This window comes from Erythrolamprus reginae, chromosome 7 (genome assembly GCF_031021105.1).
Source record: "Erythrolamprus reginae isolate rEryReg1 chromosome 7, rEryReg1.hap1, whole genome shotgun sequence".
In the NCBI taxonomy this organism is placed as follows: Eukaryota; Metazoa; Chordata; class Lepidosauria; order Squamata; family Dipsadidae; genus Erythrolamprus; species Erythrolamprus reginae.
This window is the reverse complement of record NC_091956.1, coordinates 3,072,250-3,097,656: the sequence shown is the minus strand read 5'-3', so window position 1 is coordinate 3,097,656 and position 25,407 is coordinate 3,072,250. Positions and strand designations below refer to the sequence as shown.

The window sequence follows — 25,407 nt, the reverse complement described above, 5'->3', positions numbered from 1 at the left end:
CTTTCCCTCCCTCTCTCCGTCTCCCCCTCCCTCCCTCCTTCCTTCCTCCACTTCCTTCCTTCCTCCCTCCCTCCCTCCCCCACTCCCTCTCTCCCTCCCTCCCTCTCCCCCTCCCTCCATCCTTCCCTCCTCCCCTTCCCTCCTTCTTTCCTTCCTTCCTTCCTTCCTTCCAACATACCTACCTACCTACTTACTCTCCTACCTTCCTTCCCTCTATATTCTTTATTTCACCCTTTATTTCCCTCCTTCCCCCTCCCTCTTTGTTCCTTCGTTCCTTCGTTCCTTCCCTCCCTCCCATCTCTTTCTTCTTCCATCACGTTTGATTACCCCCTTCACTCCTGCAACTCTGGACAGCTTTCAACCCACTAGAACCATGTCGCAACCCCCCCCTTCCAATTAAAGCTCTAACAACAGGGGGCGCAGGGGGATGGAGGCCAGGTAAATAAGCCCTACCTGCAATCATTGGGTCCTTCAAGCCAACCTCCTGCCAACGGCCTGGGAAAACGGCCAGGTCTTGAGAAAGCTCTCCCCAAGGCTAACAACTGGAGGGAGGGAAGGAAGGGAGGGAGGAAGGTTGATTTAAGAGGGAGGAAGAGAGGAAGGGATTGAGCTAAGTTGATTTTAAATGGAAGGGAGGAAGGAAGGAAAGAAGGGAGGAAGGGAAGAAAGGAAAAAGAAAGGAGAGATGGAGGGAGGAATTGTGGAAGGTTGATCTTAAGATGGAAAGGAAGGAGGGAGGGTGTGAAAGAGGAAGGGAGGGAGGGATTGAAGTTTGAGTTAAAAGGTAGGAAGGGAAGGAAGGAGGGATTGAGGAAGGTTGATTTAAGATGGAAGGACGGAAAAGAAGAAGGAAGGGAGGGAGGAAGGAAGGAAGGAAAGAAAGAGAGAGGGAAGGAAGGAAGGAAAAAGAAAGGAGGGAGTGAAGGAGCAAGGGAGGGATTGAGGAAGGTTGATTTAAGATGGAAAGACGGAAGGGAGGGAGGGAAGGAAGGAAGGAAAAAGCAAGAAGGGAGAGGAGGAGAGAGGGAGGAATTGAGGAAGGTTGATCTTAAGATGAAAAGGAGGGAGGGAGGAAGGGAAGAGAGGACAGGAAACAATGGAAGGAAGGGAAGGAAGGAAGGAAAAAGCAAGAAGGGAGAGAAGGAGAGAGGGAGGTATCGAGGAACGTTGGTCTTAAGATGAAAGGGACGGAGTGGGGAGGAAGGAAAGAGAAAGAAATAAATAAATAAAGGGAGGGAGAGAAAGAAAGAAAGAGAGAGAGAGAGAAAGAAAGGGAGGGAGAGAGAGAAAGAGAGAGAGAGAGAGAGAAAGAAAGAAAGAAAGAAAGAAAGAAAGAAAAGGAAGCATGGAAGGAAGGAAGGAAGCGACTGTTTCAAGTTACAACGTCACTGAAAATGTGGCAGAACTCTCCCTTATGACCATCACAATACCGAGGGCAGAAAATCAGCTTGGCATAATACTGGCGTCAGATGCCTCATTTAAATGCAGGAGGATCTTAAAATGCAAGCATAAAATTGGAAGCGGAGAATTTTCTTACAGGACAATGGGACCAGGAAGTTGGAAAACAATCTAGAAATTTGTCCTTGGGTTTGGTCCTCACAATGGAAAAATGGGTGGAAAATTTGAGGGAGCTTCGGGGATGGCCAAATTAACTCTTTTAATCAAAGAAAAAGAATGAATTCCGTTTTTTAGTTGAAAACCGCTTCCAGACTTCATGCTTGAGATAGAAAAATATACTGTACATATGAAATGTTGATATTGGGGTTTGCTAGTTACAGTTAGTTCTTGATTTGCAACCGTTTGTTTAGTGACTGTTCTAAGTTACAACACCACTGACAGAAGGAGGGAGAGGAGAAGGAAGGAAGGAATAAGAAAGAAAGAAAGAAAGAGAGAAAGAAAGAAAGAAAGAAAGAAAGAAAGAAGAGAGATGGTAAAGGAGATAGAGGGATAACAACAGGAAGAGAAAAGCAAAAGAAATTGAGAAAGGAAGAGAAAGAGAGAAAAAAGAGAAAGAAGGAAAAAGAGAGGGTGGGGGAGAGATAAAGTAAAAGAGATTTGCTAGTTACAGGTAGTTCTTGATTTGCAACCATTTGTTTAGTGACTGTTCTAAGTTACAACACCAGTGACAGAAGGAGGGAGAGAAGAAAGAAGGAAGGAAGGAAAGAGAAAGGAAGGAAGAAAGAAAGAAAGAAAGAAAGAAAGAAAAAAGAGAGATGGTAAAGGAGATAGAGGAACATTAATAGCAAGAGAAAAGTAGAAGAAATTGAGAAAGGAAGAGAAAGAGAGAAAAAAGAGAAAGAAGGAAAAAGAGAGGGGGGGAGAGATAAAGTAAAAGAGATTTGCTAGTTACAGTTAGTTCTTGATTTGCAACCATTTGTTTAGTGACTGTTCTAAGTTACAACACCACTGACAGAAGGAGGGAGAGAAGAAGGAAGGAAGGAAGAAGTAAGAAAGAAGAAAGAAAGAAAGAAAGAAAGAAAGAAAGAAAGAAAGAAAGAAGAGAGATGGTAAAGGAGATAGAGGAATAGCAACAGCAAGAGAAAAGCAAAAGAAATTGAGAAAGGAAGAAAAAAAGAGAAAGAAGAGAAAGAAGGAAAAAGAGAAGGGGGGAGAGATAAAGTAAAAGAGATTTGCTAGTTACAGGTAGTTCTTGATTTGCAACCATTTGTTTAGTGACTGTTCTAAGTTACAACACCACTGATAGAAGGAGGGAGAGAAGAAAGAAGGAAGGAAGGAAGGAGAAAGGAAGGAAGGAAGGAAGAAATAAAAAAGAGAGATGGTAAAGGAGATAGAGGAATATCAACAGCAAGAGAAAAATAGAAGAAATTGAAAAAGGAAAAGAGAGAGAGAAAGAAAGAAAGAAAGAGAAAGAAGGAAAAAGAGAGGGGGAGAGACATAAAGTAAGAGATAAAAAGGAAGGACAAAAAAGAGAGAAAGAGAAAAATAGATAGAAAGGTAAAGAGAGAAAGAAAAAGAAACAGAAAAAGAATGGAAGAAAAAGAGAGAGAGAGAAGAAGGAAAGAAGGAATAAAAAAGAGACAATGGAAATAAACTCTATTTTAATTGTGTTAGAAATTGGCAGAAATTATTTTCCAGTAACCGGCATCTCAGTGGACTACACTTCTAATAAATTCAGGCTTATATTATTTAAATTACCATTGGAATTATTATTATTTCTCATCTACACAATAACCAGCACCCTTTGGGCTAATTACAAGGCTCTGCAAAAATTGGAAAAACAGAGGCCCAACAAATAGGAATAACAACGACACACATTAATAAACACAATTGGAGACAGTGTTAAAACCCACAAAACTCATTATCCTGCAATAATATGGCTATTTCAAAGACAGCTATAACAACTATAAAAGTGCCTGGCAGATGAGGAATCAGGGTGGGGGGAAACCAAAGGGGTGCACCACAAACCCTGGGAAGTCGTTGACTAGATCTCCTAGGTCGTAGGAGGATCTGGCAGGGGGATCTATAGCAGCAATTGTTCTGAGATTGACAGGGAACATCGATGTTTATCAACCTTGGTTCATTTAAGGACTTCAACTCCCAGAAAACCCCAACCACCAAGTTTTAAGATTTCCAGAATTCTCCAAGTCAGCAAGCTTTAAGACATATGAACCTCAACTCCCAGAATTCCCCAATCAACAAGTTTGGACTTCAACTCCCAGAATTCCTCAGCCACCAAATTTTAATATGTGTGGACTTCAACTCCCAGAATTCCCCAATCAGTGTTCTGTCGGGCTCTCTGGTAGACTCCTCCCCAAAATTCACAGGTACAAATTTCAGACACACACACGTTTGAAAATTCAAAACAATGTTCTTTATAATGAAAATTCACTTAAACTAAGCCCTCTTTTGGTATAGCCAAGAGCCCTCATCTCCAAACAAACTGGCAATTTGTAAAAGTCCCTTATCAGTTCTGAGATACTTAGCTTGCAGCTGTGAGGCAATTCATAGTCCTTCTTCTTTCACAAAGTGAAACACACTTTGCTCTGGTTTAGTTTCAAAGCGGGGAAAAATCAGCACACAAAAGGTCAAAGTCAGTAAAGCAGTCACGAAACACAAGGATCAGATAATCCTCCACAATGGCCAAACCCACAGGCTGCTCTTTATAGCAGCCTCACTAATGACCACAGCCCCACCCAACCACAGGTGGCCTCATTTTCTTTGATAATAATCTCTCAGTTGTTGCTGCCTATGCATCGCTCTCCACATGCGTGGCTGTATCATGAACTCTTGTTCCGAATCCAAGGAGGAGCTAGATAATTGATCTCCTTCTGAGCTGTCTGCCACACTCTCCTCCTCCCTGTCACTCATGTCCTTCTTGGTCAGAGGAGCCTTCATCAGCAGATTCTGGGAGCAAAACAGGCCTGCAGCATGTGGATGTCTCCCCCACATCTACAGTCCTCGGGGCAGGAGCTGGGCCAGAGCTAACCACAACAATCAGCAAGCTTGGACTTCAACTCCCAGAATTCCTTAGCCATCAATTTTTAAGATGTGTGGACTTCAACTCCCAGAATTCCCCAATCAGTAAGATTAGACTTCAATTCCCAGAATTCCTCAGCCACCAAGTTTTAAGATGTGTGGACTTCAACTCCCAGAATCCCTCAGCCAGCTCTGCTGTCACCATAGACAGAGATAGTTACCTTGTATTAAGACATTGCATTAGGGGAATTGTAGTTAGATTGCCTCTGGGCAATGTAGTTTTACATGTGATCACCTCCATGTATTCCTATTGGCTATGACCGGGGGAATGAGGGGTAATTGGAGAGAGTGTTCCAGCAGGTTCATTGTTTGCCCACACCCATTCCCTCTCACCCATACATGACACTGTCCCTGGGCATGCGCACAAACCCCCCCCCATCCCCACGTATGCGCGCAGGCCTCACTGTAGCCTAGGACAGTGAAAAAAAAGTCAAATGGGCAAACCGGAAGTTCGGAAAATGGACTTCCGGTTTGCCCCTTGTGCTTCTGGGAAGCTTCCTGAAGTCCCAAAGTGCAAAAAGCAGCCCAACGGGCAAACCGGAAGTCCATTTTCTGAACTTCCGGTTCCTGTTTTTCGGACTCGGGGGCTTCAGAAAACTTCCCTGAAGGCTCCAGAGTGTGAAAAACAGCACAACGGGCAAACTGGAAGTCCGTTTTTTCCAAACTTTCCGGTTTGCCTGTTGGGCTGTTTTTCACACTCCCGAGCCTCTAGGGAAGCTTCCTGAAGCCCCGGAGTGCGAAAAAACCGCACAACGGATAAATCAGAAGTACTGTACGTTTTTCGAACTTCGCGGTTTTGTCCATTCGGCCCATTTTTTGCACTCCAAAGCCTTCAGTGAAGCTTCCTAAAGCCTTGGAGTGCAAAAAACAGCACAGCGGGTAGACCAGAAGTCCGTTTTCTGAACTTCCGGTTTGTCCATTAGGCCATTTCTTGCACGCCAGAGCCTTCAGGGAAGATCCTGAAGCCTCTAAGTGCAAAAAACAGCACAAATGGCAAACCGGGAGTCCGTTTTCCAAACTTCTGGTTTGCCTGTTGGGCCGTTTTTTCCACACTGCAGGGCTTCAGGAAGCTTTGCTGAATCCTTGAGAGGGTGAAACGGCCCACCCCAAGGCCAAAAATCAGCTGGCTAGCATGTGCATGCGCACCAGACCTGACATAGGGCAACACCTCGCGTGCCCTCCGATGTGGCTCCGCCTGCCACCTGTGGCACGCGTGCCATAGGTTCACCATCACAGCATCTAGAAACAGATTGACGGCAGAAAAAAGACCTCCTGGTCCATCTAGTCTGCCCTTATATTATTTCCTGTATTTTATCATAGGATGGATCTATGTTTATCCCAGGCATGTTTACATTCAGTTCCTGTGGATTTACCAACCACATCTGGTGTTAGTTTGTTCCAAGCATCTACTACTCTTTCAGTAAAATAGTATTTTCTCTAGACCATCATTGTATTGTGGAGGCACAATTTATAGGGCATGAGGTGTGCTAGCTAAAGCTATCAACATAATCTGCATTCCATTGAGGACCTGTATACTGCATGAGTCAAAAAGAGGGCAGGGAAAATATTGACTGACCCCTCGCATCCTGGACATAAACGGTTTCAACTCCTACCCTCAAAACGTCGCTACAGAGCACTGCACACCAAGACAAATAGACACAAGAACAGTTTTTCCCAAATGCCATCACTCTGCTAAACAAATAATTCCCTCAACGCTGTCAAACTATTTACTAAGTCTGCACTGCTATGACTACTAGTTTTTCTCATCATTCCTATCATCCTTTTCCTCCCACTTATGACTGTATGACTGCAACTTGTTGCTTGTATCCTTAAGATCTTTATTAATACTGATTGTTTCTTCATTGCTTATTGGACCCCTATGTCAATCATTAAGTGTTGTACCACATGATTCTTGACAAATGTCTCTTTTTCTTTTATGTACACTGAGAGCATCTGCACCAAGGCAAATTCCTTGTGTCCAATAAAGAATTCTATTCTATTCTAGAAACATAGAAACATAGAAGACTGACGGCAGAAAAAGACCTCATGGCCCATCTAGTCTGCCCTTATACTATTTCCTGTATTTTATCTTACAATGGATCTATGTTTATCCCAGGCATGTTTAAATTCAGTTCCTGTGGATTGACCAACCACGTCTGCTGGAAGTTTGTTCCAAGGGTCTACTACTCTTTCAGTAAAATAATATTTTCTCATGTTGCTTTTGATCTTTTCCCCAACTAACTTCAGATTGGGTCCCCTTGTGCTTGTGTTCACTTTCCTATTAAAAACACTTCTATTCTATTCTATTCTATTCTATTCTATTCTATTCTATTCCATTCCATTCCATTCCATTCTATAAAAAGGAAGGTAAACAGGCCCAATATGTGTTTCTATTCGATATATTTTTTTTTTAACAAAGCACTTTCTTCTCTTCTAAGATTAAAAAAAGAAAGGCAAAAGGCTTTTGCATTAAGTATGTAAATTAAAAATACGTCTCGGACAAGAACAAATAAAACAAGCCAGGAGGAAAAAAGAAAGAGAAGTTAAATAAGTGCATATTTTAAGCCGCATTTTCTCTGAATAAAAGAATTAGACCAGAGCGGAAACGCAAGGGCAGGTAACAACGTTCCGAGCCTCTGATAAATGAAAATATTGCTCCCTCCGTTTTCTTTCGTTATTAAATTAGAGATTAAAAAAAAAAAAAGGACGTCTTGGCAAATAGATAAAATGGAGATATATATTTATATCTTTCGTGTGAAATTTTGTGTGTTCAGCCGCCGGCAGCTAGAAAGTAGGAAGAGATATTCCAAATCCTGTTGTATAGAGCAGTGGTCCCCAACGTTTTTTCCACCAGGGACCAGTTTCAGCAAGACAATTTTTCTATGGCCCAGTGGGGGCGGAAAGGGGCGTGGTTGGGGGCGGGATTAAGCATGGGGGTGCTGGTCCTCCCCGCCCCTCTTTCCCGCCATCGTCCTGTGGCCGGCAGAACCTGCCTCCCAAGCCCTCTTGCCCAGCGGGAGCTAAGCGCTGGAGAGAGGGGGTCAGGCTGGCCCTCCTGCCTCCCCCCAGCCAAAAACGCAAAAGCGCCCTGCGGCAGAAGCCAAAAGAGGCTTGAGCCTCTCGGTCCTTCCCGCCCCTCTGTCCCATCCATCGTCCTGTGGCCGGCAGAACCTGCCTCCCCAGGCCTCTTGCCCGGCGGGAGGCGAAGCGCTGGAGGGAGGGGGGTGGCGGCATGAGGGCCGGCAGCTGCTGACTCCATGGACCGGTGCAACATGCCCCGCGGCCCGGTACTGGTCCGCGGCCCGGTGGTTGGGGACCCCTGGTATAGAGCGCTGGTGAGACCCCATTTGGAATAATACTGTGACCAGTTCTGGAGACCTCACCTACAAAAAGATATGGATGAAATTGAACAAGTCCAAAGACGGGCTACAAGAATGGTGGAAGGTCTTAGGCATAAAACGTATCAGGAAAGACTTCATGGACTCAATCTGTAGAGTCTGGATGACAGAAGGAAAAGGGGGGACATGATTGAAACATTTAAATATGTTAAAGGGTTAAATAAGGTCCAGGAGGGAAGTGTTTTTAATAGGAAAGTGAACACAAGAACAAGGGGACACAATCTGAGGTTAGTTGGCCGAAAGATCTGAAGCAATGCGAGAAAATATTATTTGACTGAAAGAGTAGTAGATCCTTGGAACAAACTTCCAGCAGACGTGGTTGGTAAATCCACAGGAACTGAATTTAAACATGCCTGGGATAAACATAGATCCATCCTAAGATAAAATACAGGAGATAGTATACGGGCAAACTAGATGGACCAGGAGGTCTTTTTCAGCTGTCAATCTTGACCTATAAAGAATTGTATTCTATTTTATTCTATTCTATTCTAATTTCTATTGTATTCTATTCCAATTTCTATTCTAATTTCTATTCTATTCTATTCTAATTTCTATTCTATTCTAATTCCTATTCTATTCTATTCCAATTTCTATTCTATTCTAATTCCTATTCTATTCTATTCCAATTTCTATTCTAATTTCTATTCTATTCTAATTTCTATTCTATTCTAATTCCTATTCTATTCTATTCCAATTTCTATTCTAATTTCTATTCTATTCTATTCTAATTTCTATTCTATTCTATTCTAATTCCTATTCTATTCTATTCCAATTTCTATTCTAATTTCTATTCTATTCTATTCTAATTTCTATTCTATTCTATTCTAATTTCTATTCTAATTTCTATTCTATTCTATTCCAATTTCTATTCTAATTTCTATTCTATTCTATTCTAATTCCTATTCTGTTCTATTCCAATTTCTATTCTAATTTCTATTCTATTCTATTCTAATTTCTATTCTATTCTATTCTAATTTCTATTCTATTCTATTCTAATTTCTATTCTATTCTATTCTATTCTAATTTCTATTCTATTCTATTCTAATTTCTATTCTAATTTCTATTCTAATTTCTATTCTAATTTCTATTCTACTCTATTCTAATTTCTATTCTATTCTATTCTAATTTCTATTCTATTCTATTCTATTCCATTCCATTCCATTCGCTGCAGAACTCTTGTTGAATGGATATACAGTATTTCGAGGGCTACCTATATAGGGGGAGTAACAATCAAACAACACTCCTTTGAGTGGTCGAGGTTGGGAATGGCCGGTCCAGAGTCTAACCACGCTAAGTGCTTCGCTTGGTGGAATCTCGAAATCTCACTTAATGTTGAGCGTCTGCGTTTTGCAAAATAAGTAAGTCAACGGAGGCATATGGTCGCCGGGCGGTTTGGCTGGCAATAAAGCTGAATTTCCTACGCATAAACTCCAACGGGAATTTTTCGCAACCCGATCAAGGCCTGGTTTATACTCTTTCTGAGCAGTTTTACTACAGCTGTTAATGAGATAATCTACAATTTCAGCTTTAAATTTACACAACCGACATCTGGCATTGTTGGAATTGCAGATCAGTGTGTTGGCTTTGATGGGAATCAGTTTGCAGGGCTGATGGCTTTCTCATCTGTGGTCTTCCTCTCCTCTTCCTCCTTCCCTCCTCTTCCTCCTCCTCCTCCTCTCCTTCACGTCCTCTTCTCCTCCTCTTCTCCTCTCCTTCCTCTATCTCCTCCTCTTCATCCTCTCCTCCTCCCCTCCTTCCTCTTCCTCCCCCTCTCCTTCCTCTTCCTCCTCCTCCTCTTCCTCCTCCTCCTCTTCCTCCTCTCCTCCTCTTCCTCCTCCTTCTCTCTTTCCTCTATCTCCCCCTCTTCATCCTCTCCTCCTCCCCTCCTTCCTCTTCCTCCCCCTCTCCTTCCTCTTCCTCCCCCTCTCCTTCCTCTTCCTCCTCTTCCTCCTCTCGTCCTCTTCCTCCTCCTTCTCTCCTTCCTCTATCTCCCCCTCTTCATCCTCTCCTCCTCCCCTCCTTCCTCTTCCTCCCCCTCTCCTTCCTCTTCCTCCTCCTCTTCCTCCTCTCCTCCTCTTCCTCCTCCTCTTCCTCCTCTTCCTCCTCCTCCTCTTCCTCCACCTCCTCCTCTCCTCTTCTTCCTCCTTTCCTTCTCTTCTCCCCCTCCTCCTCCTCTTCCTCCTCTCCTCCTTCTCCTCTTCTTCCCATCCTTCTCCTCCTCTTCCTCCTCCTCCTCTTCTTCCCATCCTTACCCTCCTCTTCCTCCCAAGCAACGGATGGAAACCTACCTAGAATTAAGGAGAAATTCCCTGTCAGTGAGAACAATTCACCAGTGGAACGGCTTGCCACCAGAAGTTGTGAATGCTCCAACACTGGGTGTTTTTAGGAAGAGACTGGACAGCCTTTGGTCTAAAACTATATAGACTCGCCCGCTTGAGCAGTGGGGTGGACTATATGACTCCCAAGAACGATCCCTTCCGACTCTTTTATTCTATGTTCAACCAAGTGGGCTCTTCTATGACTTGTGGACTTCAACTCTCAGAATTCCACAACCACCATGTTTTAATATGGTAATGGGTGGACCTCAACTCTCAAATTTCCCTAGCCAGCAAGGTTTAGAATGGGTGGACTTCAACTCCCAGAATTCCCTAGTCCAGGGGTAGGCAAAGTGGGCTCTTCTATGACTTGTGGACTTCAACTCCCGGAATTCCTGAGCCAATCATGCTAGCTCAGGAATTCTGGGAGTTGAAGTCCACAAGTCATAGAAGAGCCCACTTTGCCTACCCCTGCCCTAGTCCAATTTCAACCCAACCCTCCCCATCCTCGGAATTGCTCAACTGGAATGGTGTGGTTAGGGAATTCTGGGAGTTGAAGTCCACCCATCTTAAAGGGGCCAAGGTCGTAAATCCCTGCCGACTGTATATCGAACTATTGTGTCAGATGGAGCCAATCTGAGATCTGCTAACAATATTGATTCAGCTCTGTGTTTTATACCATGGAGCGAATGTCAACAGCTGGGAGGAGGCGGGCAAATGTTTCCCCCAGCTGTTGACTTCCTCTGTCTGGAGTTCAACCGAGAGGCTCATTCTGTCCAGCCCTCAATCACAGATGTCGGTTGGGCCAGTGATAAGAGTGACAGACACAGTCCTTGAAGAGCTGAAGTCGGAGGCAGGTACATTTCCCCTCTTCTCTACGTCCTTCAATCTCTTCCGATGGGGAGGGGGGAAGGAGACAGGGTGGGTGGGTGGAGGGGGGAATTGTTTCCACCCCCAATTTCAAAAATGAATCCTTGTCATTTGCAATCAATTGCCTGCCTGCCTGCTTCCTTCCCTCCTTCCCTGTCTTCCCTCCCTCTCTCCTTCCTTCTTTCTTTCCTTCCTTCCTTCCTTCTTTCCTTCTTTCCTCACTTCCTCTGTTCTGCTCTCTCCAGTCTTCCTTACTCCCTCCCTCCCTCCCATCTTCTCTTTCTTCCTCTCTTCTGCTTTCTCCACTCCCTCCCTCCCTCCTTCCTTCCTTCCCTTCTTCCTTCCATCTTCCCTCTCTTCCTCTTCTGCTTTTTCCAGTGTCCCTCCTTCCTTCCCTTTCTTCCCTCTTTCCATCTTCCCTCTCTTCCTCTCTTTTGCTTTTTCCAATGTTCCTCCTTCCTTCCTTCCTTCCTTCCTTCCTTCTTCCCTCTCCTTCCTTCCTTCCTTCTTTCTTCCTCTCTTCTGCTTTCTTCAATATCCTTCCTTCCTTCCCTCCCTCCCTCTTTCCTTCCCTCTCTTCCCTCTCTTCTGCTTTCTTCAATGTCCTTCCTTCCTTCCTTCTTCTCTCTCTTCCTCTCTTCTTCTTTCTTCAATGTCCTTCCTTCCTTCCTTCCTTCTTCTCTCTCTCTTCCTCTCTTCTTCTTTCTTCAATGTCCTTCCTTCCTTCCTTCCCTCCCTCTTTCCTTCCCTTTCTTCCCTCTTTTTGCTTTCTTCAATGTTCCTCCCTCCTTTTCTCCTTCCTTCCCTTCTTCCCTCTCTTCCTCTCTTCTGCTTTCTCCAATGTCCTTCCTTCCTTCCTTCCTTCCTTCCTTCCTTCCTTCCTTCCTTCCTTCCTTCCTTCTTTCCATTTGTGCATTCTGCCAATATCCTTGGATTGAGCCAGGCAGGTCTGCAAACTGAATGAATGAGTCAATAAATAAAAGACAACCTCTAGGTAGGAAATTACACCCTCCTATCCTGTCCCCCCCCCCTCTCTCTGTAGGATGAATCCTGCTGCCTATTCCCCCCCACCCAAATGGGCATATATAATAAATAGAAGCTTAATGCGTAAGGCCTGTCAGGACGATCTGCAGCCTTGATTGAATTGTCAAGACAAACCATGAAGGGTGAGGAGGACTATGGGGTGGAGGACACAATCCAGCCATGGGGAAGGACTTTCATACAACCCTTGGTGGGTTTCTTTCTCCAAACAATTCTCTCCCTTCTGCCAGGGGAAACAACAAGCTGTCTTTTTCTTGGCTGGGCCTTCTCTGGGTCCCGTCCTTGGGGCAGGAGCTGGGCCAGAGCTAACCACAACAGGTAGGTAGGTGCATAGGTAGGCAGGTAGGTAAGTACATTGATGGATGGATAGGTAGGTGGATAAGTACATAGAAAGGTAGGTAACTACATGGATGGGTGGGTGGATGGGTGGATAGGAGATAGGTAGGTAAGTGCATAGATAGGTAAGTAGGTAGGTAGGTACATGGATGGATAGGTAGGTAGGTAAGTACATAGAAAGGTAGGTTGGTGTATGGATGTGTGGGTGGATGGATAGGTAGATAGGTAAGTAAGTACATAGGTAGGTAGGTAGGTATGTAGATGGGTAGGTAGGTGGGGAAGTATACAGACATGTAGTATGTATGTACATGGAGGGATGGGTGGGTAGGTGGGAGGATGGATGGATAGGTAGGTAAGTACATAGACAGGTAGGTAGATAGGTGCATGGGTGTGTGGATGGATAGGTAGGTAGGTACATATGAAGGTAAGTAAATAGAAAGGCAGGTAACTACATGGATGGCTGGGTGGATGGGTGGATAGGAGATAGGTAGGTAAGTACATATGTAGGCAGGTGGATGGATAGGTAGATAGGTAAGTACATAGAAAAGTAGGTAGGTATATGGATGGGTGGGTGGTGGATAGGTAGATAGGTAGATGGGTAGGTAGGTGGGGAAGTATATAGACATATATTATGTGCGTACATGGATGAATGGATGGATGAGTGGGTGAGAGGATGGATGGATAGGTAGGTAGGTAAGTACATAGACAGGTAGGTAGGTAGGTGCATGGGTGTGTGGATGGATAGGTAGGTAGGTACATATGAAGGTAAGTAAATAGAAAGGCAGGTAACTACATGGATGGCTGGGTGGATGGGTGGATAGGAGATAGGTAGGTAAGTACACAGGAAGGCAGGTGGATGGATAGGTAGGTAGGTAAGTACATAGAAAAGTAGGTAGGTATATGGATGGGTGGGTGGTGGATAGCTAGATAAGTAGGTAAGTACATATGTAGTTAGGTAAATGGGTAGGTAGGTGGGGAAGTATATAGACATATATTATGTGCGTACATGGATGGATGGATGGGTGGATGAGTGGGTGGGAGGATGGATGGATAGGTAGGTAGGTAAGTACATAGACAGGTAGGTAGGTGCATGGGTGTGTGGATGGATAGGTAGGTACATATGTAGGTAAGTACATAGCAAGGTAGGTAGTAGCAACATGGATAGGTGGGTGGATGGATGGAAAGGTAGGTAACAAGTACATAGATAGGTAAGTAGGTAGGTAAGTACGTGGATGGGTGGGTAGATGGATAGGTAGGTAGGTAGGTAGGTAGGTACATAAACACTCACAATCTCTCCTGACCTTCCACTGAGCACAGGCTCAGGAGACCATGATGGTTTGCCTTCCCCATGGCTTATGAAACAAACCACGGTCTTCACCTTTTTCATCACCAGCTAAGCCATCGGTCACATTTTACCAACCATGAAATCTGGCTGCCTAATGCTCTTAAAACCTCCGTAAAGCCCAGTTCGGCTGCGCGGATTCTGCAAGACCTTCTTTGCAGCCAAACCGTTGTAAACGGCCCCCTTGAGCTGTGCTGCTGTAATTTCTTTCGCAGACTTCCCAACTGGGTGAAATCTCAGTTTAATTGCTGCTGTTTGGCTCTGCCGGGACCCATCACAGGTTTAAGAGCTCCTGAAGGAGAGATAGCAACATCTCTGGTGCCATCAGTTGGTGAGAGTCTGTATCACAACACCGACAAATCACAACCCCGAAATCTCTCTCTCTGGGTTTCTAATCTTCCCTTAATACTGTTAAGTCTCTGTGGGTCATTCCCAAGACCTATGCAGACTACTTTCTTGAAATATAGACTGTTTTTCAGCTACCTTGAGATGGGTGGACTTCAACTCCCAGAATTCCCCATCCATCAAGCTTTAAGATGGTGGACTTCAACTCCCAGAATTCCCCATCCATCAAGCTTTAAGATGGGTGGACTTCAACTCCCAGAATTCCCCAGCCAGGAAGCTTTAAGATGGGTGGACTTCAACTCCCAGAATTCCCCAGCCAGGAAGCTTTAAAATGGATGGACTTCAACTCCCAGAATCCCTCAACTAACATGCTTTAAGAGGGGTGGACTCTAAACTTCCTTAATTATATCACTTACTTAAATAAATTTCAAATCTTTTTAACTGCTCTACTTTCACTTTCCTCTTTCGTAAGTCATCTTTATCTTTTACCAACAAAATATATATATATAGATCTATCCTAGTCTCCCTTAATTTTCAAATTCAGCTTAAACATGTGACACATACAGATAGAATTGTCGGCTATCAATAAAATTAACTGCCTTGGAAATGGTCCTGGGTTGGGCCAAGAGGCAAAAAAGGAGCTGTGATGTTCCTTCAATATACCAGGGTGATTCGACACAAAATGTAACCCTTCCCTGGTACAGAGCTGAAGGGATTGGATACTGTAGCCTAGAGGATAATTCTCTGCCTTACAAGGCAAAGGTTGCAGGTTCAAGTCCCAGTGGGTATGGCTAGCTGATGAGGCCAAAATAAGGCCGATATAGATCTATCCTAGTCTCCCTTAATTTTCAAATTCAGCTTAAACATGTGACATATATATATATATATATATATATATGACGGTCTTGGTATATTCGGGTTTCTTCCCGTGTAGGATTTGGAAATTTCTGGCGACGTTTCGATGAGGTCTCACTCATCATCTTCAGGCTGGTGTTTCTGTCCTTTTTCTCAGGCGAAGACTGCGAGACCTGAGCTGCATTCCTTCTATAAATACTGGTGGCTGGGTGTGGTTTGATGGCTCAGTAATTGCCTGCTGTGTAGAAACTTCCTGGTGAGTCAGAGGGGTAACAATTGGGGTCGTTGATGTAGCTGAGGTATGCTGGTTAGTTAATGGTTGTAGATTAGGCGTGATGTCCTGTGTAGTTAGAACTTGTAGGCTGCTTGATTGCTTTACAATGTGTGTCCTGAGTCTGGTTTCTGTGGCTGGGATATGTTTGAGGGCTGGTTTCCAGATGTCTGGTAAGCGAGAGGTATCATCCCGCTTGTTCATATTTTGGGGATGTTTTTCTATCTCGATCGCTTCCATGATTATTCTTTTGCTGTAGTGTTCTGTTTTGGAAATTAATTTGGTACTGTCAAAATCAATTTCATGTCCTGTGGTTTTGAAGTGTTGGAAAAGGGAGGAGGTTTTTTCTTTTTTCTTTAATGCATTCTTATGTTCTGCAACACGTGCATTAACTCTCCTGTTTGTTTGTCCAATATATGTGGCTGGGCAGATTTTACATGGTATTTGATAAACTCCCTGGTTTTCAAGTTGGATATTGTCTTTTGGGTTTCTTAGGATGTTGGCTATTTTTTTATCTGTACCAAAGGCTGTCTTTATGTTGTGTCTGCGGAGAATTTTACTGATTTTATCTGTGGTGCCCTTGATGTAAGGGAGGAGGGCGATGCCATTGTCCTGTTCTGTGTCTTGGTTCTTGGGGGGTGTCTCTTTTTGGATTAAGTTGTTGATTGCCTCTCTTTGGAATCCATTGGAAATTAATACATTTGTGAGACTGTGTAATTCAGGTTCCAGGTGGTCTTTGTCGGCTAGGCGTTGGGTTCTGGAAATGAGGGTCTTGGCTACGGAATTGATCTGTGCGGGGTGGTGGTGGGATTTTGCGTTCAAGTAGCGGTTGGTGTGTGTCTTCTTCTGGTAGACGGTGTGTCCTAGGGAGCCATCGGGTTTTTTGTAGATTAATCTACAAAAAACCCGATGGCTCCCTAGGACACACCGTCTACCAGAAGAAGACACACACCAACCGCTACTTGAACGCAAAATCCCACCACCACCCCGCACAGATCAATTCCGTAGCCAAGACCCTCATTTCCAGAACCCAACGCCTAGCCGACAAAGACCACCTGGAACCTGAATTACACAGTCTCACAAATGTATTAATTTCCAATGGATTCCAAAGAGAGGCAATCAACAACTTAATCCAAAAAGAGACACCCCCCAAGAACCAAGACACAGAACAGGACAATGGCATCGCCCTCCTCCCTTACATCAAGGGCACCACAGATAAAATCAGTAAAATTCTCCGCAGACACAACATAAAGACAGCCTTTGGTACAGATAAAAAAATAGCCAACATCCTAAGAAACCCAAAAGACAATATCCAACTTGAAAACCAGGGAGTTTATCAAATACCATGTAAAATCTGCCCAGCCACATATATTGGACAAACAAACAGGAGAGTTAATGCACGTGTTGCAGAACATAAGAATGCATTAAAGAAAAAAGAAAAAACCTCCTCCCTTTTCCAACACTTCAAAACCACAGGACATGAAATTGATTTTGACAGTACCAAATTAATTTCCAAAACAGAACACTACAGCAAAAGAATAATCATGGAAGCGATCGAGATAGAAAAACATCCCCAAAATATGAACAAGCGGGATGATACCTCTCGCTTACCAGACATCTGGAAACCAGCCCTCAAACATATCCCAGCCACAGAAACCAGACTCAGGACACACATTGTAAAGCAATCAAGCAGCCTACAAGTTCTAACTACACAGGACATCACGCCTAATCTACAACCATTAACTAACCAGCATACCTCAGCTACATCAACGACCCCAATTGTTACCCCTCTGACTCACCAGGAAGTTTCTACACAGCAGGCAATTACTGAGCCATCAAACCACACCCAGCCACCAGTATTTATAGAAGGAATGCAGCTCAGGTCTCGCAGTCTTCGCCTGAGAAAAAGGACAGAAACACCAGCCTGAAGATGATGAGTGAGACCTCATCGAAACGTCGCCAGAAATTTCCAAATCCTACACGGGAAGAAACCCGAATATACCAAGACCGTCATACCTGTACCCGTGAAAATCTACGAAAACATATATATATATATATATATATATATATATATATATATATATATATATGTATTGGAAATTGGAATTTAATTAGAAATTAAATGTATGAATTACAAATATAATATATGATATAAGTGGTAATAATAAGGATACTTTTTATTTACATAGTTTGAGAAATATAATATTGATACAAAGAATTTTATGTATTATTATGTATAACACTATCATTTTCCCAAACTCCTTGATTTTGTATCCTTTCCCCTTACCTTTTTCCTCTTCCTGTTTATACTTCCCTTCCCCCCACTTTTTTATTAATAAATAAACCATTTTTCAAAAGAGGGGTGGACTTCCATGCCCAGAATCTACCAGCCAGCATGTTTTAAGATGGGTGGACTTCCACTCCCAGAATTCCCCAGCCAGGAGGTTGAGGAATTCTGGGAGTTGAACTCCACCCATCTTAAAGTTACTCAGATTGAGCCAAACAGCTGCAGAAGTTTTTTCATCTACAGTATATTGTCTAGCTGATCTTGAATGCCAAACAGGATTAGACAAAATGATTAGGGTTTAGATCCCTGACAACAAGGAGATCCCCAAATCTTAGTGAAATTTTGATCAGGGGAAGTTTGATTTAATGGACTCCGTGCACAATTTCTGTATTGTCACCATCGTCTCTCTCACAACACAACATCAACACAAAATGTCCACGAAACAAATCGTTGAGAAGGATGGACCGATTCTTCCATTTAGTTCCTAAAAACCCATTTTCCAACATATCAGCAAAACGTTTCCATCTTATTGCTCAGAAAACATATATGGATACATCCGTAATGTTTATTTGGACATGCAACATATTTTATTTTCTTTGGGGAATGTCTTGTGATTTGATCCTTTGAAGATAATAAATATGGGTAGCAACTCTAAAGGCGGGGAGAGATAAAGGGATAATGTGGCAGAGTGCCTTTGCAAAAATAAATAAAAAATTTAAAAAATGGAAATTTGCACACTGTTTTAGTCACCTCTGGAAGGAAATCCTCCAAGCCACAGGATACTAAAACCAGATGTTTAAATTCTTTTGAGCATAGAAGGCATTCTGGGGGCGGAACCAATGTCCAGAGGTATGTTTACAAAATGGTTAGTAGCTAAGCAAGGAATGAAAAACCAGAATACGGGCAAGCCTTCAAACCTGGAATTAAGGAGCAACTTCTTAACAGTGAGAACAAATTAAGGGTTTATCTCCAGAGGTTGTGGGTGTTCCAACACTGGAGATTTTCAAAAAGAGATTGGACAACCATTTGTTAATGCCTCTGCTGCTTCAGCAGCTGGCTGGACTATGTTCTGTCGGGCTCTCTGGTAGAATCCTCCCAAAAATTCACAGGTACAAATTTCAGACACACACACGTTTGAAAATTCAAAACAATGTTCTTTCTAATGAAAAGTCACTTAAACCAAGCCCTCTTTTGGTATAGCAAAGAGCACTCGTCTCCAAACAAACTGGTAATTTGTACAAGTCCCTTATCAGTTCTGTGATACTTAGCTTGCAGCTGTGAGGCAATTCACAGTCCTTCTTCTTTCACAAAGTGAAACACACTTTGCTCTGGTTTAGTTTCAAAGCGGGGGGAAATCAGCACACAAAAGGTCAAAGTCAGCAAGGCAGGCACGAAACACAACAATCAGATAATCCTCCACCATGGCCAAATCCACAGGCTGCTATTTATAGCAGCCTCACTAATGACCACAGCCCCACCCAACCACAGGTGGCCTCATTTTCTTTGATAATAATCTCTCAGTTGTTGCTGCCTATGCATCGCTCTCCGCATGCGTGGCTGTATCATTAATTCTTGTTCTGAATCCAAGGAGGAGCTAGATAATTGATCTCCTTCTGAGCTGTCTGCCCCACTCTCCTCCTCCCTGTCACTCATGTCTTCTTGGTCAGAGGAGCCTTCATCAGCAGATACCACTGGGGGGGGGCAAAACAGGCCTGCAGCATGTGGATGTCTCCCCCACATCCACAGTCCTTGGGGCAGGAGCAGGGCCAGAGCTAACCACAACAGACTAGATGGCCTCCAAGGTCCCTTCCAGCTCTATTTTAATAAAACATTCAGGCACCCCTTGCTTTCTCTAGAAGAGGCGGTATTAATTCCATAAAAACCCTCAATTTCATACACCAGATTTTATACGCACAAAATCCATTTCCCACCAGAAAAGCTGGAGGAGAAGAGAATAATGATGTTGGAAGGTCTTAGAGGTCTTCTCCTCCAGCCCCTTGGAGGCAACATCTAGAAGCCCAGATGAATGGCTGTCTATTCTCTATATAGTATAGAAGAACATTCTAACAGACAAGGGTATAATGATTAAATTACAGTATTTAGTAATAATAAATTGAAGAGGAAATATAAAAGAACTATATAAGACCAAATATGAAATATAAATGTGTTAAACGATATGAATAACTGCATAAAATTAGATAAGAAGCAATTAAGATTGAGACAGTCAAGACAGAAATAAGATATTCCTCTCTTTTTAAATGGTGTTGTTATTGTTTGGTTTTTTAATTTTATTTTTGTTTTCTTTGGCTCTTTTTGTTGACTTGCCTGTTATTATTACTATGATTATATATATTGTACGTTATTTTTGTGAATGCATTCTGTATGTAGCTTTTTAAACAAATAATTTAAAAAACAGTAACTGAATTTAAACATGCCTGGGATAAACATATATCCATTGTAAGATAAAATACAGGAAATAGTATAAGGGCAGACTAGATGGACCATGGGGTCTTTTTCTGCCGTCAGTCTTCTATGTTTCTATTTAAATTAAAGGAAAAGAAAGATTTTTTAAAAAACCTTCCTGTGTTGGAGCATTCACAACTTCTGGTGGCAAGCTGTTCCGCTGGTTCATTGTCCTCAATGTGAGGAATTCCCCCTTTAGTTCTAGGTTCATTCTCTCCTTGATTAGTTTCTATCCATTGCTTCTTGTCCTGCCTTCAGGGGAGAACTTGGTTGAGTAGCCAAGGCCAGGAAGTTGCAAACATCCCAACGGGGTTGGACTAGATGACCTCCAAGGTCCCTTCCAACTCTATAAAATCTGGTTTGTGCCCTCTTTCTCTGAAAAACTCTGGATAAGCTGAGCCAAGGGAAGAGGTGACAGGTTTGATACCTCAGGAGGTGATGGGGTTGCTTCTAGTTTGAACCCAGTGTATGTGTGTGTTGTTGGAGGGATTGTGTTTGTTTGTGTGTGGGTGTGTGTTAGGGTGTGGGTGCCACAGCTGCCTCGGCCGAACCAAAAAGGCTGCTGAATTTTTAGGAATTTTGTTTAGGATCCCTCTAAATTTGTGCAAATTGTTGTTCTCTGCTTACAAACCGTTCATTTTTGTGACACAGTTCAAAAAAATAAAAATAAAGGGAGCACTTCAACAACACAATATAACTCCAAGTCAATCAAACTTCTGTGAAACTAAACGGTCCACTTAGAAAGCGACACTTGGCAATCATAGAAACGTAGAAGATTGACGGCAGAAAAAGACCTCCTGGTCCATCTAGTCTGCCCTTATACTATTTCCTGTATTTTCTCTTAGGATAGATCTATGTTTATCCCAGGGATGTTTGAATTCAGTTCCTGTGGATTTACCAACCACGTCTGCTGGAAGTTTGTTCCAAGGATCTACTACTCTTTCAGTAAAATAATATTTTCTCATGTTGCTTTTGATCTTTCCCCCAACTAACTTCAGATTGTGTCTCCTTGTTCTTGTGTTCACTTTCCCATTAAAAACACTTCCCTCCTGGACCTTATTTAACCCTTTAACATATTTAAATGTTTCGATCATGTATTACTGGTTCTGAACTGGAGAGGCCACATCTCAGTGACCCTCCCAAATCCCATCACCCACTGCCTTCATTCCAAATGTATTACTGGTTCTGAACTGGAGAGGCTACATCTCAGTGACTCTCCCAGGCTCCCAGATCCCATCATCCACTGCCTTCATTCCAGCTCTATTACCAGTTCCGAATCAGCTCCACCGCAAACAATTCCACCAAAAAACCTTGGAAAAGAAAATCCGAACCATTTACGGAAATAATCTGGATCGGTTTTGAAATCAGACCCATTTCTGAAGAGACTTCATCACGTAGTAGTACGAGCCTGCCCTTCCAGCCTTCTCTTAAACCTCTTAGTAAAAAATTCAGCTTACTAAGGCCCCCTTTCTCCCCCCTGGCATTGACACACAAGGCTTCCTGTCTCCCCCCCTTTTACACAGCCCTGGGATGTCACACCTTCTACAACCTTGGTGTTACATCTGCCCACCTGTTAGAACAGTGTTTCCCAACCTTGACAACTTAAAGATATTTGGACTTCAACTCCCAGAATTCCCCAGCCAGCGAATGCTGGCTGGGGAATTCTGGGAGTTGAAGTCCAGATATCTTCAAATTGCCAAGGTTGGGAAACACTGTGTTAGAAAACCTGTTTGTGTGTGTGTATGTGCACAAACCCTTGTTTCTTCCTCTTTCCCTTTCCCCCTCTCCATAATTACTCCTCTTGCAAGTGTGAGTAACACAAAAACACAGGGGGAAAAAATAAACCCTAAAAAAATAACCCCCGATGCCTGCAGTTCTAACATTTTATTTTTGTTTTATTTCCAAGAATGAACGAAGGACCAAAGACAGACAGACTCACTGCTCGTTGGCAAGCGAAAAGGAAAGGGCACCATTCGGAGAGGCACCGGGCAGTCTGGCGTTTCAGCCCTGGTTGTGGTTTTGGGCTGCATGGAAATTTATCAAACACACAAACGCAGAAAGAGAAAAATAGAATCCCCCCACCGGGCGAAGAGAGATTCTCCCTAAGCAATCCGAATTAACTTGTCTGACAACAGCCTCCCCTGCATGGAATTAAAGCTCTGATTCACGCTAAGTTTGACAGAGATTTGCCTTTAAAAAAATAAACATTAAAAATAAAAGTGAGAGGGAGAAAGAGGGGGGGGGAGGGAGGAAGGAAGGAAGGAAGGAAGGAAGGTGGATGGATGGAGATAGACAGACAGACAGACAGACAGAAAGACAGACAGACAGACAGGCAGGCAGGCAGGCAGGCAGGAAGGTAGATAGATAGAGATAGATAGAAATAGGTAGGTAGGTAGGAAGGAAGGTAGGTAAGTAGGTAGGTAGGTAGGTAGATAGATGAGGTAGGAAGGAAGGTAGATAGAGGTAGGAAGGAAGGTAGGTAGATAAGTAGGTAGGTAGGTAGGTAGGTAGGTAGGAAGGAAGATAGATAGATAGGTAGGTAGGTGGGTAGGTAGGTAGGTAGATAGAGATAGGAAGGTAGATAGGTAGGTAGGTAGGAAGGAAGGTAGGTAGGTTGGTACGTAGGTAGGTAGGAAGGTAGGTAGATAGATAGATAGATAGATAGATAGATAGATAGATAGATAGATAGATAGAGATAGATAGATAGATAGATAGGATAGATGGATGGATGGATGGATGGATGGATGGATGGATGGATGGATAGATAGATAGATAGATAGATAGATAGATAGATAGATAGATAGATAGATAGATAGATAGATAGGATAGGTGGATAGATAGAAAGACAGACCCTCCTGTTTTAGGATTTGGGCTCAGGCGCTTTAAAGGGGATCCCATCTCCCAGAGCTCCAATTTGAAAACGCACACCACATACTCGCATGCACGCACACAAACCAGCTTTTGGCTTAGAAAGCTCTCCCCCCCCCGCCCCCCAATTCGCCCTGGGATCCTGTGCCGCTATAAATCTCTTCGGCTGGCTGAAAAGGGAAGACACCGCGCCTGCCCCTTTCGGTAGATCGTTTCTAGATCGACTGCCGCCCCCATCCTCCTCTGACTTCAGCGACCTGGCTTCCTCGGGGGATCCAAAGGCTAGGTGTGGAGGGTAGGTTTGTAAAGATCCGGGACGCGTTCTGACAAGCGCTTGGACCCCCAATTCACCCCCCAAAAGAAAAAAAAAATCCGTGCGCCCCGAAAACGTCGGGAAAGAACCTTGCTTTATGACACGGGTCTTCCCAAGCGGACCCAGAAACCGCAGCAGCGTCGCCTCCTGCCCGTTTGCAACGAGCCCCCCCCTTCGGCCCCCGAAACCTCCTGCCAAAAATGCCACCTGGCCGAGTTCGCCTCCACCTGTCCGCAAACTTCGCCGCTTGCCCAGGTTTCGTTTGGCTTGGCCGGCGGTAGCGCAAAGCAGGGCGGCCAAATTCCTCAGCTGCGCCGTTCGCCAAATCCAAATAATAAATAGATGCGCCCTTGGCCAAATCCTATGGCTCTTCTCTCTCTGTCTCCCAACGCTTGGGATCGCTGGGGAAGCGAAAGCGCTGGAGCCAGTGGCCAAAACGCGGCTCGCAAAGCTCTCCAAATGGACTCACCTGTCAGGATCAGGGTGAAAATATACACGATCCTCGTCGTCATTTCGGCTTCTCCTCCCGGGCCTTGGGGGGGCGCAGAAGAAAGGGGGAAGGGGGCGCTGGGTGGTGGAGGGGGGGGGGCGAGGGGAGGGAGAAAGGATCCGATCCGGAGCGCTGCGCCGCGCCTCCTCCTTCGCTTTTCAGTCCCAGGTCGCCAAAAAGACCCCGCGGCCGGCGACGATGCTGCTGCTGCTGCGCGGGAGCCGAGCTTGGTCCTTCCGATGGGGAAGCATCGCTGCGCGGGTGCACTTGCCCAAAAAACCTGGCCGGCCCAGCCAGGTGCGCTCGGGAAAGGCAGAAGGTACCGCCGGCGCCGAATCCCTTCTCGGATGTCGCCGGCTTCGCCTCGGAGAAACTTGCAGCCGAAGCGCGCGGGGTTTGCGGGTGGGTGGGTGGAGAGCTTAGAGGCGCCCCTTCGCCCCCTCGCCAAGGGGGACCTGAGGGCTCGTGGGGGGTCTTCTCCAGGACCCCCTCAAGGCTTGGAAGCGAGAGCCAAAGCCGGAGTTTTTTTGGGGGGCGGCTGGTAAAGACAGTGCCAAAAGCTCGCTCGCTCGCTCGCTTTCCACCGGTCAGTCCTCGCCAAAGTCTCCGCAGACGCGCCTCCCCTGCGCTCGTTCGCTCGCTCGGGCAAAGGATGGGAAGGGCTGGCGCGGCTCTTAAAGGAACAGGCGCAACCTCGCCGGTGGGATGCAGCCTTCCTCCTCCTCCTCTTCCTCCTCCCGCTACTCATCTGATGGGTCCCCGAGTCAAAAAAAAAAAAGCGGCTGGGGAAAGAAGGGGGTGGATGGATGTGGGGAGGGTGGTTTTGGGTATCTTTGGCGACCACCTCCGAGCCTGCTTGCCAGCTACCCCGCCCGACCAGATTGCCTCGAGGAGACCCACGGACGACTCCCCCACCGCCCAGCCCCAATTCGCAAACCTCACACACATACACACATAACGCAGAGACAGACAGACACACTAATGCGGTTGGCAAACTTAGCGGTGGCTCACAACCACCCCAATCCTCGCCAAATAGAGGCGGGGAATCAGTCGAATCTTGGTTTAGGCGTGGTGGGGTGAAGGTGTGTGTAGTAGGGGACCCCCAAATCCTGCTGAAAAAAAAAAATAAAATAAAATAAAAATAAATAAATAAAAAAAATAAAAATAAAAAAAAATAAAAAATAAAAATAAATAAAAATAAAAAATAAAAATAAATAAAAATAAAAATAAAAATAAAAATAAAAATAAAAATATGAAATGAAATGAAATTGCAGGCTGGAGTTTTTGTGACATAGGCTATCTATAAGCCCTGGTTTAGCTGGATGATGGCCACGAAAAGAAAGAAGGAAAAGGGGAGAAAAAAGAGCAGGAGGAAGAGAAGGAGGAGAAAAAGGAGAAGGAGAAAAAGGAAAAGGAAAAGGAAAGGAGGAAGAGGAGAAAAATAGGAGGAGGGAGAAAAAGGAAGAGAAGAAAGGAAAAGAAACAGGAGGAGGAAGAGAAGAAGAAAAATGAAGAGGAGGAGGAGAAAAAAGAAAAAAGGAGGAAGAGGAGGAGAAAAAGAGGAAGGGAAGAAAGAGAAAAAGGAGGAAGAGAAAAACAGGAGGGGAGAAAGAGGAGAAAAAGAGGAAGAGAAGGGAAAAAGGAAGGAGACAAAAAGGAGGATGAAGTAGAAGAGGAAGAGGAGGAGGAGAAAAAGGAGGAAGAGAGTAAGAGGGA

General features: G+C 44.2%; 1 protein-coding gene across 1 annotated transcript in view; it reads right to left on the bottom strand.

Moving 5' to 3' along the window:
* GFRA4 (GDNF family receptor alpha 4) overlaps nucleotides 1–24,299 on the bottom strand; it is a 99,058-nt gene extending 74,759 nt beyond the window's left edge. Inside the window, exon 1 of the mRNA XM_070756524.1 lies at nucleotides 23,671–24,299. Coding sequence (XP_070612625.1) covers nucleotides 23,671–23,713 — 43 coding nt within the window. The 5' untranslated portion in view covers nucleotides 23,714–24,299. The remainder of the gene's footprint in view (nucleotides 1–23,670) is intronic.
* Between the last annotated feature and the right edge of the window lie 1,108 nt (nucleotides 24,300–25,407).